The sequence below is a fragment of the Falco punctatus genome (assembly GCF_963210335.1).
Source record: "Falco punctatus genome assembly, chromosome: 11".
NCBI lineage: Eukaryota > Metazoa > Chordata > Aves > Falconiformes > Falconidae > Falco > Falco punctatus.
In genome coordinates, this window is record NC_137591.1 from 31,839,682 (window position 1) to 31,851,833 (window position 12,152).

Sequence of the window (12,152 nt, forward strand, 5' to 3'; positions counted from 1 at the left end):
TGTTTCAAGGCCCTCATACTTAGTTCTTCCGTCTCAGGGCCCTGCAGATCCTCTGTTTTAAACAACTGGTCAATATTGAACTACAGCATTTGACTTCTCTGTTTTCCCTTTGTCTTGGCTTGCCCTGGCAGCAAATTCTCACATGAAATTGTGTGTGATGTAACAGCATATAGAGCCAGAGTGGGTGGGGAGGAACTAACCCATTTGCTCTTAATACATTTTTCTGGCTACAGAATTAATTGCTTGCAATTCATTTTTTCCTTTGTACAGTTCCTCCAGTAATTGAGGGCAATGCTGACACAGCCCGGAACAGGCAGGTGGTTGCTGGAAATTCACTGACGTTGGAGTGTAAAGCTGCTGGCAACCCTCAGCCTCTCCTTACCTGGTTAAAAGATGGTGTGCCTGTGAAAGCAAGCGACAACCTCCACATTTTATCTGGTGGGAAGAAGCTGGAGATTCTGAACACTGTTGAGGCTGACCGGGGCCAGTATTTGTGTGTGGCCACAAGCATAGCTGGAGAACAAGAAATAAAATACGAAGTTGAAGTCTTAGGTGTGTGAGTAGCAAAACTACTGTTTTATCAGATTTCCATAAACCTAATAAAGTCTGTTTTTATTTTTGTCGATATCGTTATATTAAAGGTCAGTTAGTCAAGCTACGTGCCTAGTTAAAACTGGGCACTGCACACTTTTTCTGTCCAGGATTACAGGACAGTTGGAAGACTCTTACTTTCAGGTTAGTTCTTGAAGAGTTTTTGTGCACGTGGTGTGTAAATGCTGTTTTTGGTAACCTTTAAAATTCTTAACTTGCCTTCATAGAAGGAAATCATAGATATGAAAGGTATCAATTAATATAACACAGTTAGTTGCCTCTGGGGAAAGAGGATCTTTCTCTGAATTTGAGTTGTGTTGTGCGAAGTTTGAACATTTCCTTGGAAAATATACTTTTTTTTTTTTCCTTTCCTTCTTTTCTATTGAATCCTTTACTACAGTCTGCATCTCAGCAGTCCCTTCTGAGTGTCTCTAGGTAAATGAATTGTACAAACATTAATGACATTCTCCTGACATGGAAGGGTTTATTTGAGAACTGTAAAGGCTTGATTTGTAGGCACTCTCTTGAAGAACATTGCATACTATTGCATGCGGATGTAGAGCATCCATTCTGCTGCTCCAGGTATATCTCACTGGTCTTGCTGGTCGGTGAAGGAGCTGGGCAGAACTGTATGGCAGTGCTTCCTTCCCACCCCTGCGAGGGAATGAGGTGGGGTGAAGAGGACCTGGAAGAGGGTCCCCTGCACCTTTGTTTTCTCTTTCTGCTGACAGAAGATACATAAACTCCCCACACACTCCCTGTTTACAAGGTTGTTCTGACAGAATCTGAAAAAAAACCCCAAACACAATAAATAATAAGAAAGAGTAAAAGTGATCTGAAGCCACAAAATATCACTTGGGTAGGTGTTTATCTTCAAAAAGGAACAGTGGTGCATAATGAACTACATATCGGTGAGTGTCCCAAAGTGAGATAGATGTCAAGACTGTTTTGTTTTTAACATTACTATTTGAGGTAGATTTTGATGATATTTCTGATGCTTGAAGTTTTTGTTGATTTTTTTTTTTTTTTTTTTTTTCCTGTCTTACAGTCTCACCATTTGTGGAAGGTGGGGATGAGCTCTTGGACTACATTGGGATTCTCCATAGCCCTTTGGAGCTGGATTGTTCAGCAACAGGGACACCCTCACCGACTATCACGTAAGGGGATTGGTATGACAGTAAGAAAAAGAGAAAAAAATCTGCTGGTAGATTAGGTGAGCTTGGAGATAGTCTTTATGAACTGCCCATCTTATTTAGTGGTGGTTAATGTATGGAGGACAAACTCCTGGCTCCGCTGAAGACAGACGCATGGCAGGATCAGGATTTTATTTTCAAGTAGTTTGGTATGTTGTGTCAATATGCATGTCCTGGAAATTAGGATAGATAACAAGAGCTGACAAAACTCTCATTCCCTTGCTAATGCAACCACATGCTTTTCATCCACCACCAGTGATTGCTTTTGCTTTGGAGATTACTGTCTGTCTCTGGTGGTATCTGCTTTCACTACTGCTTCCCAGCTGTCACCTTGCTGACTTCTTTAGTGCCTGTGCCCCTGTACTCCCTTCTTCTGATAAACTATTTCAGTCCGTGGCACTCAGAAAAGTGGAATATTATCTGACATCTCCAAACCTTCCTAGAAATGCAAATAGAGTTACTGAGACATTCTGTTTAATACAGTTGTGTGTATTTTAGGAGTGTTGTTGATCTTACTTTCACAGAGAGCTGAGATTGTACTTTCTCTTTGGTAGGTGGTTAAAAGATGGTCAACCAGTTGAAGAGGGAGCTGGACATAAGATCTTACTAAATGGACAAAAATTTCTCATCTCTCGAGCTCAAGTGTCAGACACTGGCCGCTATAAATGTGTGGCTACAAATAAGGCAGGAGAACATGAAAAGGAATTTGATGTTACTGTGCATGGTAGGTTACTCAAGAGGAGGGGAAGCAGCAGACTGCCTTTATTTTAAGTTGCTGGCAAGAAGGTGCTCAAATTTTCTGTAAACATTTATTTGCATTAGTAAGTTGAAAAATTAGAGATGAGAGTAGATGAATTAGAAGCAGAGCTACTCTTACCTGTGGGATATTGCTTCTATATATTTAAATGTATATGTTCAAATGATTCTTCATTTTTGTTTCTGGTGCTTCTTGCAGTTCCTCCAACCATCAAATCAGCTGGGACTTCTGAGAGAGCTGTTGTGATACACAAGCCTGTGACACTGCAGTGCATAGCCAATGGCATTCCCAGCCCTTCCATAACTTGGTTAAAAGATGGTCAACCAGTAAACACAGCCAGAGGAAATATAAGAGTAAGCACTACTCTTTTATGGGATTCAAACCATGAAGGATAGTTACAATAAATTGTACACGTTAGTGCTTCTTTTCCTTTTGCTTCCCTCGTGCTGTGACATAAAGATACTAAAGACCCATCCTGTAGAGCAGTGGGCTTTTTACCTGAATCAGATGGTGTCTCAGATTGAACAGCAGTGTTAAGTAGACTGAATCCCATTAGATACCTCCATATCAGAAGACTCCATGACTATAAATGCAGCATCTGGCTCTTTTCAGCTGTAGTTTAACCTTCAAGTTACGGTTGTCTGCCAGTTATGGGGTGGCTCTACCCACTTGTCACAGTGAGGTGGGATTAGATGTGTTTTTCTATAAGCGCTGCTATTGCAGCACCTACCTATAAGTTCCCTTCCCGCTGAGATTCTGACTTTCGATGCACAGCCCTTCCCAGTGCTTGCATGCTCCAGGGGGGTGAGTGCTTGTAATGGCTTTGAGTTACATTAGGCTGGAGCAGTTTTTGACATCTTGCCAGCAGCAGCTTTCTCTGCCTGCAGTCTCCTCTTCACTTTGCTTGCCTGACCCTCTGCTATCTAGGTCTCCTTACAGCTGTACAGCTAATAATCCTGGTGTCCCAGCATCACTGAAGTCTCTGAACTCCCAAACACCCCTTGCATGAATATTAGCCCCAGGTTAGAGGAAAGACAAGACTGGCTGTATTCAGCATAAACATCTGCTTTGCCATTTTGCTTAGTGGCTCTGCTTGGGATCGTTGTGTAAAGTGGTTCCCTGCTCTCTGTTTTGGTACAGCTGGAGTCTTCAGGCCGTATTCTGCAAGTTGTCAAGGCCCTGCTTGAAGATGCTGGCCGATACACTTGTGTGGCAACCAATGCTGCAGGAGAAGCCCAACAGCACGTTCGGCTTCATGTGCATGGTAACGTTTCTGCCTCTAGTTAGAAGCTAAACATGGCTGTTTTCGGGAAGGTTTTTATGTCTGTATTCCCTTCTCTTCTAAGCTGTCTAGCATTTTTGTTCTCTCTGCACATCTGTCTGTCTTTGTCCCACTCCATTAGGATGAAATGAGGGCAAAATCTGTCTTGGAATTCAGTCTTTCTCCTGTGGTACCAAGGGCCACAGAAATTAAGTTTTCTTTCCAGGTAACTCTTGAGTTCAGAGGTATCCCAAGAAGCCAAACGCGTGGCCACTAACCCAGCACTCAGAAGGGTACTCCATGTTTCTAAATCAAGTTATGCTGTACCACTGTGGCATTACTAATTTGATCCAAGTCTTCTGGGAAGAATGGTATTCCCTGTGACCTTGCAATGGGGAATTTTACAGGAATGACTTTTCTGAGAAAGAAACGTTCTCTTATGAGGGGATTTTTCAGACTGTTTAAAAAGAATTTTATTTTGCAGCTAAAAACAACATAAAAGGAATCAGGGAAACTTGAGAAGCTGTTGTTTGCATGTGAATTTTAATAAATGCTTTCACCATAATTTACATATATTTGCTTCAGAAGTGGTCACGATGTATTGTGCATTCTTGATGTGAACCAGTCCTCGGAGGAGGTGCAGGAATCCTCAGGAGGTGCAGGAATGGACTGTGGCAGAATGCTCATGATGAATATGATTATGTTGATTTTGACTGTCAGAGTCAGTAACTGAAATGAAGCGAGATTGCAGTATCTCCATGATCTCCAGACTTAGAAAGAGAAACCGCTCTCATCTTCAAATTTACTGTCAATTCCATGCTCATAAGTATCTCTTTTGCTCTCAGCCTTCATGTTCTAAGTGTCATTATCTGATGTTTCTGTCATGTTGCAAATTTATAATTATTAGTAAGATGAGTCTTGCTTTGTTAAAGCAGTGTGCGACATCCAGTTTAGCATTACCAGTTCAAGTGAGATGAGCTTGCCGCATTACAAGAATTACTGTTCTCTGTTGTGCACCCATTTCCTGCAAGTCCATTTTAAGTGCCATTTTTCCTGAAAAAATAAAAAGTAATAAAGTCATGTTTTATTTGTCTTAACGCTAATGAGGTTATGTAGTTAGAGAGTACTCCTGTTTCAAAGATGAACTTTCTTGAGAAATTCCTCAGTCATCCAGCATTCAGTTGAAGCTTGTGCAATTCATTGCCCAAAGTTTCTCAGAGGGCAGATTACTTTGTGATTGGATGTTCTGCTAGCTGGGTGGCTGAATTAATGAAATCCTGATGCCTTTGTCTTTTCCCAGAACCACCCAGTCTGGAAGATGCAGGGAAAATGTTAAATGAAACAGTGGTGGTGAATAATCCAATCCATCTTGAATGCAGATCATCTGGAAACCCTCTGCCAGGTATGCACATGCACCTTTGAGAACACAAAGCAGATCTGATAAAAGGTTTTCCCTTTCACATGTCTTTTGAAAATAATGGATATTCTGAACATGAAGTTAATTCTGTTTTTTAAAGTAGCTAGAAACTGTTAAACATTATGTGTAATGGGAATGTATTGACTGATGTGGAGTCGGTATTGAGAATTCAGTAATCCCCACTATTTTTAAGTAAATGAGTGAAAACCACAGGGATAATCTACTCGCTTGTGCATGCAGTCATGCCCTGTCCATAGGCAAGAGTACTGTTAGTTTTCTACCGAATCAGCTTTAGACACATCCACTATTTTCTCCTGTCACATTACAGTGTAGGGCAGACTTAAACCAATACCTGGTGTACTGAGTGTGCCTGTCGAGTGTGAGTGTGGCAGGTTATCTGAAGTCAATTGAAATTAATAGGAGGCTCTTTGGTCTGGGCCCCGTGCACATGAAAATGAGTAGGTTTTCTCTGTGTGTAAAATGTGTTCTGTGGCTTGTCCTGATGATAAATTATACTCAAGAATTTGTTGGTTCCTCCCATATTCTGAGCTTTGAAAATCAGGCCATGTGTATGTGCTTGTGTTTTATTTTCCTCACATTCTGGGGACTTATAACCCCCACCTCCTCTTTTTTCTTTTTATTTTTTTTTTTTTTTTTTTTTTTTTTTTTGAGGCAAGTTTCTCTAAGAAATAGATATTTATCCAAGTGAGAACTGAAGGAGTTTGGCTCCTGCTTAAACTGATGGATTTTTTTGGATTGTTTCTAAACTAAAAAGTATCTAAAGCAGTCTGGATTTTGGTTATTTCATTGCTGGGTTTCTTTTGGCACTAGAATTTTTTTATTAGGTCTTTTTTTACGGTTAATCTTTCTTGTTGTTGAGATGTGGAGAGAAAAAAATATTTCCTCTTTTATTCCCATGTAGTTTTTGTTCCCACCTTCTTCTGATGAGATATGAAAATGCCATGTTATTATGAGAACAGTTTTCTGTATTAATGATTGTACAGCAAAACTGAGAGAATAGTGTATTACTAATACCTTATATCTAATATAGTAATTTGTTCTCATGCTGATGATAGTAACATGTTCAGAAGAAAGGTGTTACTAAATTTCAGATGAGCTTCCGCGTTCACCTTTTCTACCTTTTAAAGAATTAATCCACAGCAAAGTATTGTTTTCTAGAATCATATATACTTGTATAAAACAGAATTTGAAAATATTTGGGTTTATAAAAATAAAAGGATTTTATATCTATTTTGCCCTGTTGTGTTTTTTTCTTATCCCTTTTTTTTCTCACCAAATTGAAAATTATTTTAGAAAAAACAATCGAAATGATGGATTTCAGATAATTTTTGCAATAAACAGTTGGTCACCTTTTTTATGTATGGTGTGATGCCACACACTAATGTCAAGTTATAATATTAGTTAAGAAAAATGATAGCACAACATCACACTGTGGAAGAGAGAAGCATGTCAGCAGTCTTGTTTATCAGTCAGACCAGATTACTTCTTGAATGTGAGTCTTTCATAAGAAACTTGTGTATTACAGAAAATGACTCGGTAAATAGCAGTTTCATTTAATTGAACAGTGAAGTGATGCCTGTAAAGCATTAGTTACACATTCTACTGATGGAGGGTGCCATCTTTTGGCTGAGATGCAAAAAAGTCCTCAAATTTGGTTGGTTATCAAGTTAGTATAAAATTTTCTTTTGGAGTAATGTCAGCTTTCTGGTTCTGTTTTTTCAGTTTTTCAGCCTGCCAGTTGAACTTTGGTTTGGTTGCTTGCATTTTGATTCTGTAAACTTTCCCAGGTGCTTCAGTTCAATGCAGCAATGCTTTAGGGTAAAAGGTGAAAAAATTATATAGAACATATTATTGTGTATTTTTAAACAGCTGCTGTTGACCTTGGTATGAGATGAATAAACACCCTATAAGTATGCTTTGTGTGATAATATTTTAACTTCAGAATATTTTTTTCATAAATATATGGTGCACATGAATGATAGTGTCAAATTTGCTGTTGAATACTGTGAGCACGGTCTGTATTTTGAACAAATATTACAGATTTCCTCCTTTTCTACTTCCTTTTTATTGTATTTAATAACAATAAATATTGATATTGGTTTGTAAATGTTGGTGTTATGTATCTGAAAACTTAGAAGGAATGGTCTGAAGACTGTTTGATCCCGGTGTTCATGATGGGGGTATTCTTGGCAGTTTTTTCATCTTCCCTTTCATTCTGCAGCTACCACGTGGTACAAAGACAATCGTCCACTTACCAGTGCTGCAAGTGCCACTTTCCTGAACCGAGGGCAGGTTCTGCAGATTGAGAGCGCTCAGATCTCTGACACTGGTGTTTACAAGTGTGTGGCTGTCAACACAGCGGGCACAGCTGAGCTGCTTTACAGTCTTCAGGTTCACGGTAAGTATTAAAAACTTACAAAACCCACGTACATGCATCACCTTTGTTTTCAAATTTCAAGCACGCTTAGCAGACGTATTGTCACTCATCACACTTTTGTACTGAAAGAGATGTGGCAGGGGTCAGAGGGAAGAAAATTCACTCTTCTGTGTTTCAGTGACATTAGAATACATGTTTTGAATTGGGAAGATGTGGTAAGGGAAGTCAGTTTCAGAAGGAATGAGCAGAGACACCAGATTTGTGGAAGAGTTACAACAATTTGGAAGGCCTTGCAATTGCTGGGTTTGTTGTAGATGACTTTAAAGCTCAAAGCAGATAAAGAAAGGACACAGATCAAATGCTCTTTTCATAATCCAAGAATTTTAAAGAAAAATGTACTCTGTCTAATAAGATGAAGTGGAAATGTGGGTGTTTGCAGAATGAGACACCTGATCAAAAGCCAAATTGGAGCTTTTCCACTGATTTCAGTGGCTTTTGGATGAGGCCATAATCCAAACTTTTATCTTTGATACATGCATATGCATGTGGCTGGTTTTCTGTGGGAGTCTTCCATGCAAAACTGTGGCCCGAATTTGGCACAGTGTCCCCAGCTGAGATCCACACAGAGTATGTAGTTCTTATTAAAGTTAATTAACAAATAATGAGTTGGGCAGTACGTTTCCATGGAATTAATGACCATCATGGGAAAAACTGATGGCTCAAGACATGGTCAAAGGCAATTAACCCCACCCAGTGATTAATTCACAGGAAATATTTAGAACTAAGGTCATTATTCTGGTTAAACTGAAAAATGAAAAATACCTCCTAAGTATACACTTGTCTTTTTCTGGGTGGTGGAATTTCAGCAGATATGTCCAGAGTTTTCTAGGGCACTAATACTTTCTGACTTAGACACATAAAATTGTTTGTTTCCCCTTCTAGATCTGAATATATGCAGTGGCAGCCAGAACTAATAGCACAAAGGAAGCTGAAACACCTATCCATGAATTTACTTATTACGCCTTGTGTCGTTCCAGGCTTACAATGGAGTGCTTTTTGAATGTACCATGCACAGACTTATCATCCAGTTTACTTACAGTTTATGAATTTAAGAAGAGAAAAATTGAGGGTTTTTTCCTCCTTTTAATAGTGGAAGCAAGAATGACCACTTAATGGAGAACAGACTGAGGTGTCGAGCATAAACAGTTATGCTGCATTTACTGAAAGCCTGTTTTAGATTACTGTATGTCTGTTGCCTTGTGAATGGGCAGCTCTGTTGGTCAGTTACTGGCTGTATTCAACAGCTGCTGTTGTTAATAGTGTTGTGGATGCTGTAGCTATGGCAGAAATTGTCAGATCATTTTTGCATTAAAAACAATGCTTGATACTGCAAGCTTAACATTAAATGGAACTAGGCAGGCCTGCTGAAGGAAACAGGTTGAATTCCAGTTTAGTATATTCAATATGATTTCATTGTATTCATTTTTTTCCACTTCTCACCACTGTAACTTTTTCAGGCATATGAGAACAATGGATGCTGTTGTAGTGAAATAGGGGAACTGTGTGCATGTCTGTGGGGAAGAAATATTATGAAATCACACTTGCTTTTTTTTCCTGCCATTTCTGCTATTACTGGAATTTATCTAAGATTAAGTAGCCTGAATTACACTCTGTTAGAGGTTGCTGAGTTTATTTATGAATCTTATTTTCAGCACAGAATTTTATACATTTCTTTTTTTTCCTCACATAGGATAAGTATTGTAGATCACACTGTTCTCATCTCTTTCTAGGAGTGACTTCAAGTATTACATTTTGTACTGATACTGACTGTAAAGCTTTATTACTAAGTTACTAGTGGTAGGAGCAAATAAAATTGTTTTGATTCTCCTGATAAATGAAATATCTCCCTTTTTTAATACTTCTTGTCTCCCTTTTTAATATAGCTCTACAAAATTTGCTGGAGTGTATACCCATAGTAAGTGTTTTGAGATGTTCCATTAAGATGTTTTTTACCATCAGACAGGCAGATGTTATACAGTCCAATCTGGTAAATGTTCACATATGCTCTGCAAGGCCAATTTATTACTCTGTGTATGCATTTGATTTATGCCTTTTATATGGTAAACTTCTTTCTTTAATCCCCACCACTCTGAATGCCTTTCACAAGGTCTAAATGAAATATTATAAAAGTATGAGGGAATATTTTCTGGGTTTATGTTGTGGTTCCTGGGTTTCACAGCTGTCCTCTGGGATGTGGGCCCAGTCCTGCTTACCTTGCTCACAGTAGTTTCAGTGAAGTTATCTGACTGCTTATGCAAGGCAAGAGTGGTATTTGGCACAGAGCAAACAAATGAGGGGAGAGTTCACTAGGAGTAACATGATAAACCTTTCCAGCAGTGAAGTGCCTTCCAGAGAGAGAAATAATGTCCAAAAGTAAGCGGCCCATTTAATTTCATTGTGATTAATACCCTTATGCAACTGTTACAGCTTTCTTTTCTTTTCTTTTCTTTTTTTTTTTTTTTCAGTCCCACCATCAATATCTGGCAGCAGTGACATGGTGACAGTGGTGATTAATAATCTAGTGCGACTGGAGTGTGAAGCAAGAGGCATCCCTGCACCTATTCTAACATGGCTAAAGGATGGTAGCCCTGTTTCCAGCTACAGCGATGGACTCCAGGTACTGGGTTCCAGTCCTGCGACCTGTGCTGTTTCCTGCTGTAGTAGGGGACTTCTAAGCAGTTGCAGTTTAATGGAACAGATGTAAGTTAGAGGATTTAAAAGGAAAGTATGTGGCCTTTTGCTCGAGGTTATCAGTGCAAGTTTAGCTCCAGTACGTACTATGTGAAGTGGAAGATATGTCTATATTGAAATAAGGTAGTCCTTTCAACTGATTTCATACTTGGTAAGAGTTTGCATCAACAACTTTTTCACTTAGTGGCCAGTAAAGGCAACTGGACCATATTCCTATGCTGAAGAGATCCACAGAGCTCAAGGTCATGTAGTATCTCATTACATAAAACAGTAATTTAGAAAAAGAGACTAACTGCTGATGTAAGGAGATATTTCAGAGTTAGAAGGAGAGGGCACGGCTGCTTTTTTGAAAGCTAATTTTATGATACAAAGGAAAAGGGGAAATTTGTATACTATGGGGGCAACTCAGGGCACAGACAAACTGTGTAACAGGATGTTTGAAACTGATAAGAGGGAGGAATGTCCAGATCCCGCAGGGACTTGCGAGTGCCAGGAGTTCCCTATGGACTTGCGTGAGGTCAGACTTCTGCTTTTGCAAATCCAAATCAAAAGAGAACAACAAAGTACAGGGAAGAGTGTAGGGAGCAGAGACATGGTGGGAAGCAGTGGCAAAACAAGTACTTCGTTTTGAAATGAAACCTGAATAGTTCTCTCCGCTTCTGTTTTCCACTGAGGCGTGTATTCTGAACGTGTTGTGCTTGTATTGCAGGTTCTGTCGGGGGGCCGAGTCTTGGCGTTGACTAGCGCTCAGATCAGTGACACGGGAAAATACACTTGTGTCGCAGTCAATGCTGCGGGCGAGAGCCAAAGAGATACTGATCTCAGAGTTTATGGTGAGATTTTCTGACAAACACCTATATTTTTTTGGTCATGAGAGCTGTTAGTGGAGCTTTAGTTAAACACACTGTGGTCCAGACCTTTAGCAACATGGATCAAAAATGGTTCCAACCTTTAATGGAAAGCAAAGTGATGCAGAGGGATGTATGTGCACCTAAGTAAAAATATACACATGCACATATGTACACGTGTACTGAAATATGTTTGTAGTTCTGTGTATCCTGGAAGAAACGTAGCTGCAACAGTGAATTTACAAGGTTAATACCTAATGGCTCATTTGTAAATGATAGGAGAAAGTATGTTTGTCTTTGTGTAAAAAAAAAAATAAATAAATGTAGATCCCATGGGCAAAACATGTTACTGGGGCCAGAGTTCAGTTGTCTTTATTGAACCAGAATAAGTCAATGTGCATTTGCTGCACAGCTCCCTAGTTTTCATTCCATTTGCAAGCCTTGCTATGCCTGCCTAAAGAGTGGTGACTTCTTCAGTGCTGATAGTGACACTGTTTTGAGCCCAACCAGTCAACTTTGTCTCTTTCAAGAACCAGGAAATATAGCTCTTTGCATTTTGTCACATTTTCAGATGATGTCATAAGTTAATTCTGAAATCTTTTTGCCTGAACTCATGTTCCTTCCTTCCTTCCTTCCTTCTGATTGCTTGTAACTTGTATGAGCTTTGTCTTGATTTTTTGTAACCTGTAGAAGATGCCAGTTTATATTGCCTTCTTAGAGATCATCCATGATGTGCAGATACCAAAGAGCATGGCATACCGCCAGGAGGAATGCCAGCGAGTTTGACTGAAGCAAGTTTTAATTTTCCTTGGACAGCTCAGTGGTTTTGTACACCGGTGAAATGAAGATGAACAATGATCTGCCATTTGTTTTAGAAATCTTACGGTACCAGAAGTGGAGAGGGGGTTTTGGAATTGAAGAGCCTTTGTGGTTTTG

At 39.4% G+C, this 12,152-nt stretch overlaps 1 protein-coding gene across 1 annotated transcript in view; it reads left to right on the forward strand.

Annotated features, from left to right (window-relative positions):
* The window catches only part of HMCN1 (hemicentin 1), a 224,581-nt gene that overhangs the window by 133,194 nt on the left and 79,235 nt on the right, over nt 1-12,152 (forward strand). The window contains exons 32-40 of the mRNA XM_080406436.1: nt 271-552; nt 1,640-1,748; nt 2,339-2,508; nt 2,740-2,894; nt 3,682-3,805; nt 5,103-5,204; nt 7,462-7,638; nt 10,143-10,294; nt 11,078-11,201. Coding sequence (XP_080262562.1) covers nt 271-552; nt 1,640-1,748; nt 2,339-2,508; nt 2,740-2,894; nt 3,682-3,805; nt 5,103-5,204; nt 7,462-7,638; nt 10,143-10,294; nt 11,078-11,201 — 1,395 coding nt within the window. The remainder of the gene's footprint in view (nt 1-270; nt 553-1,639; nt 1,749-2,338; nt 2,509-2,739; nt 2,895-3,681; nt 3,806-5,102; nt 5,205-7,461; nt 7,639-10,142; nt 10,295-11,077; nt 11,202-12,152) is intronic.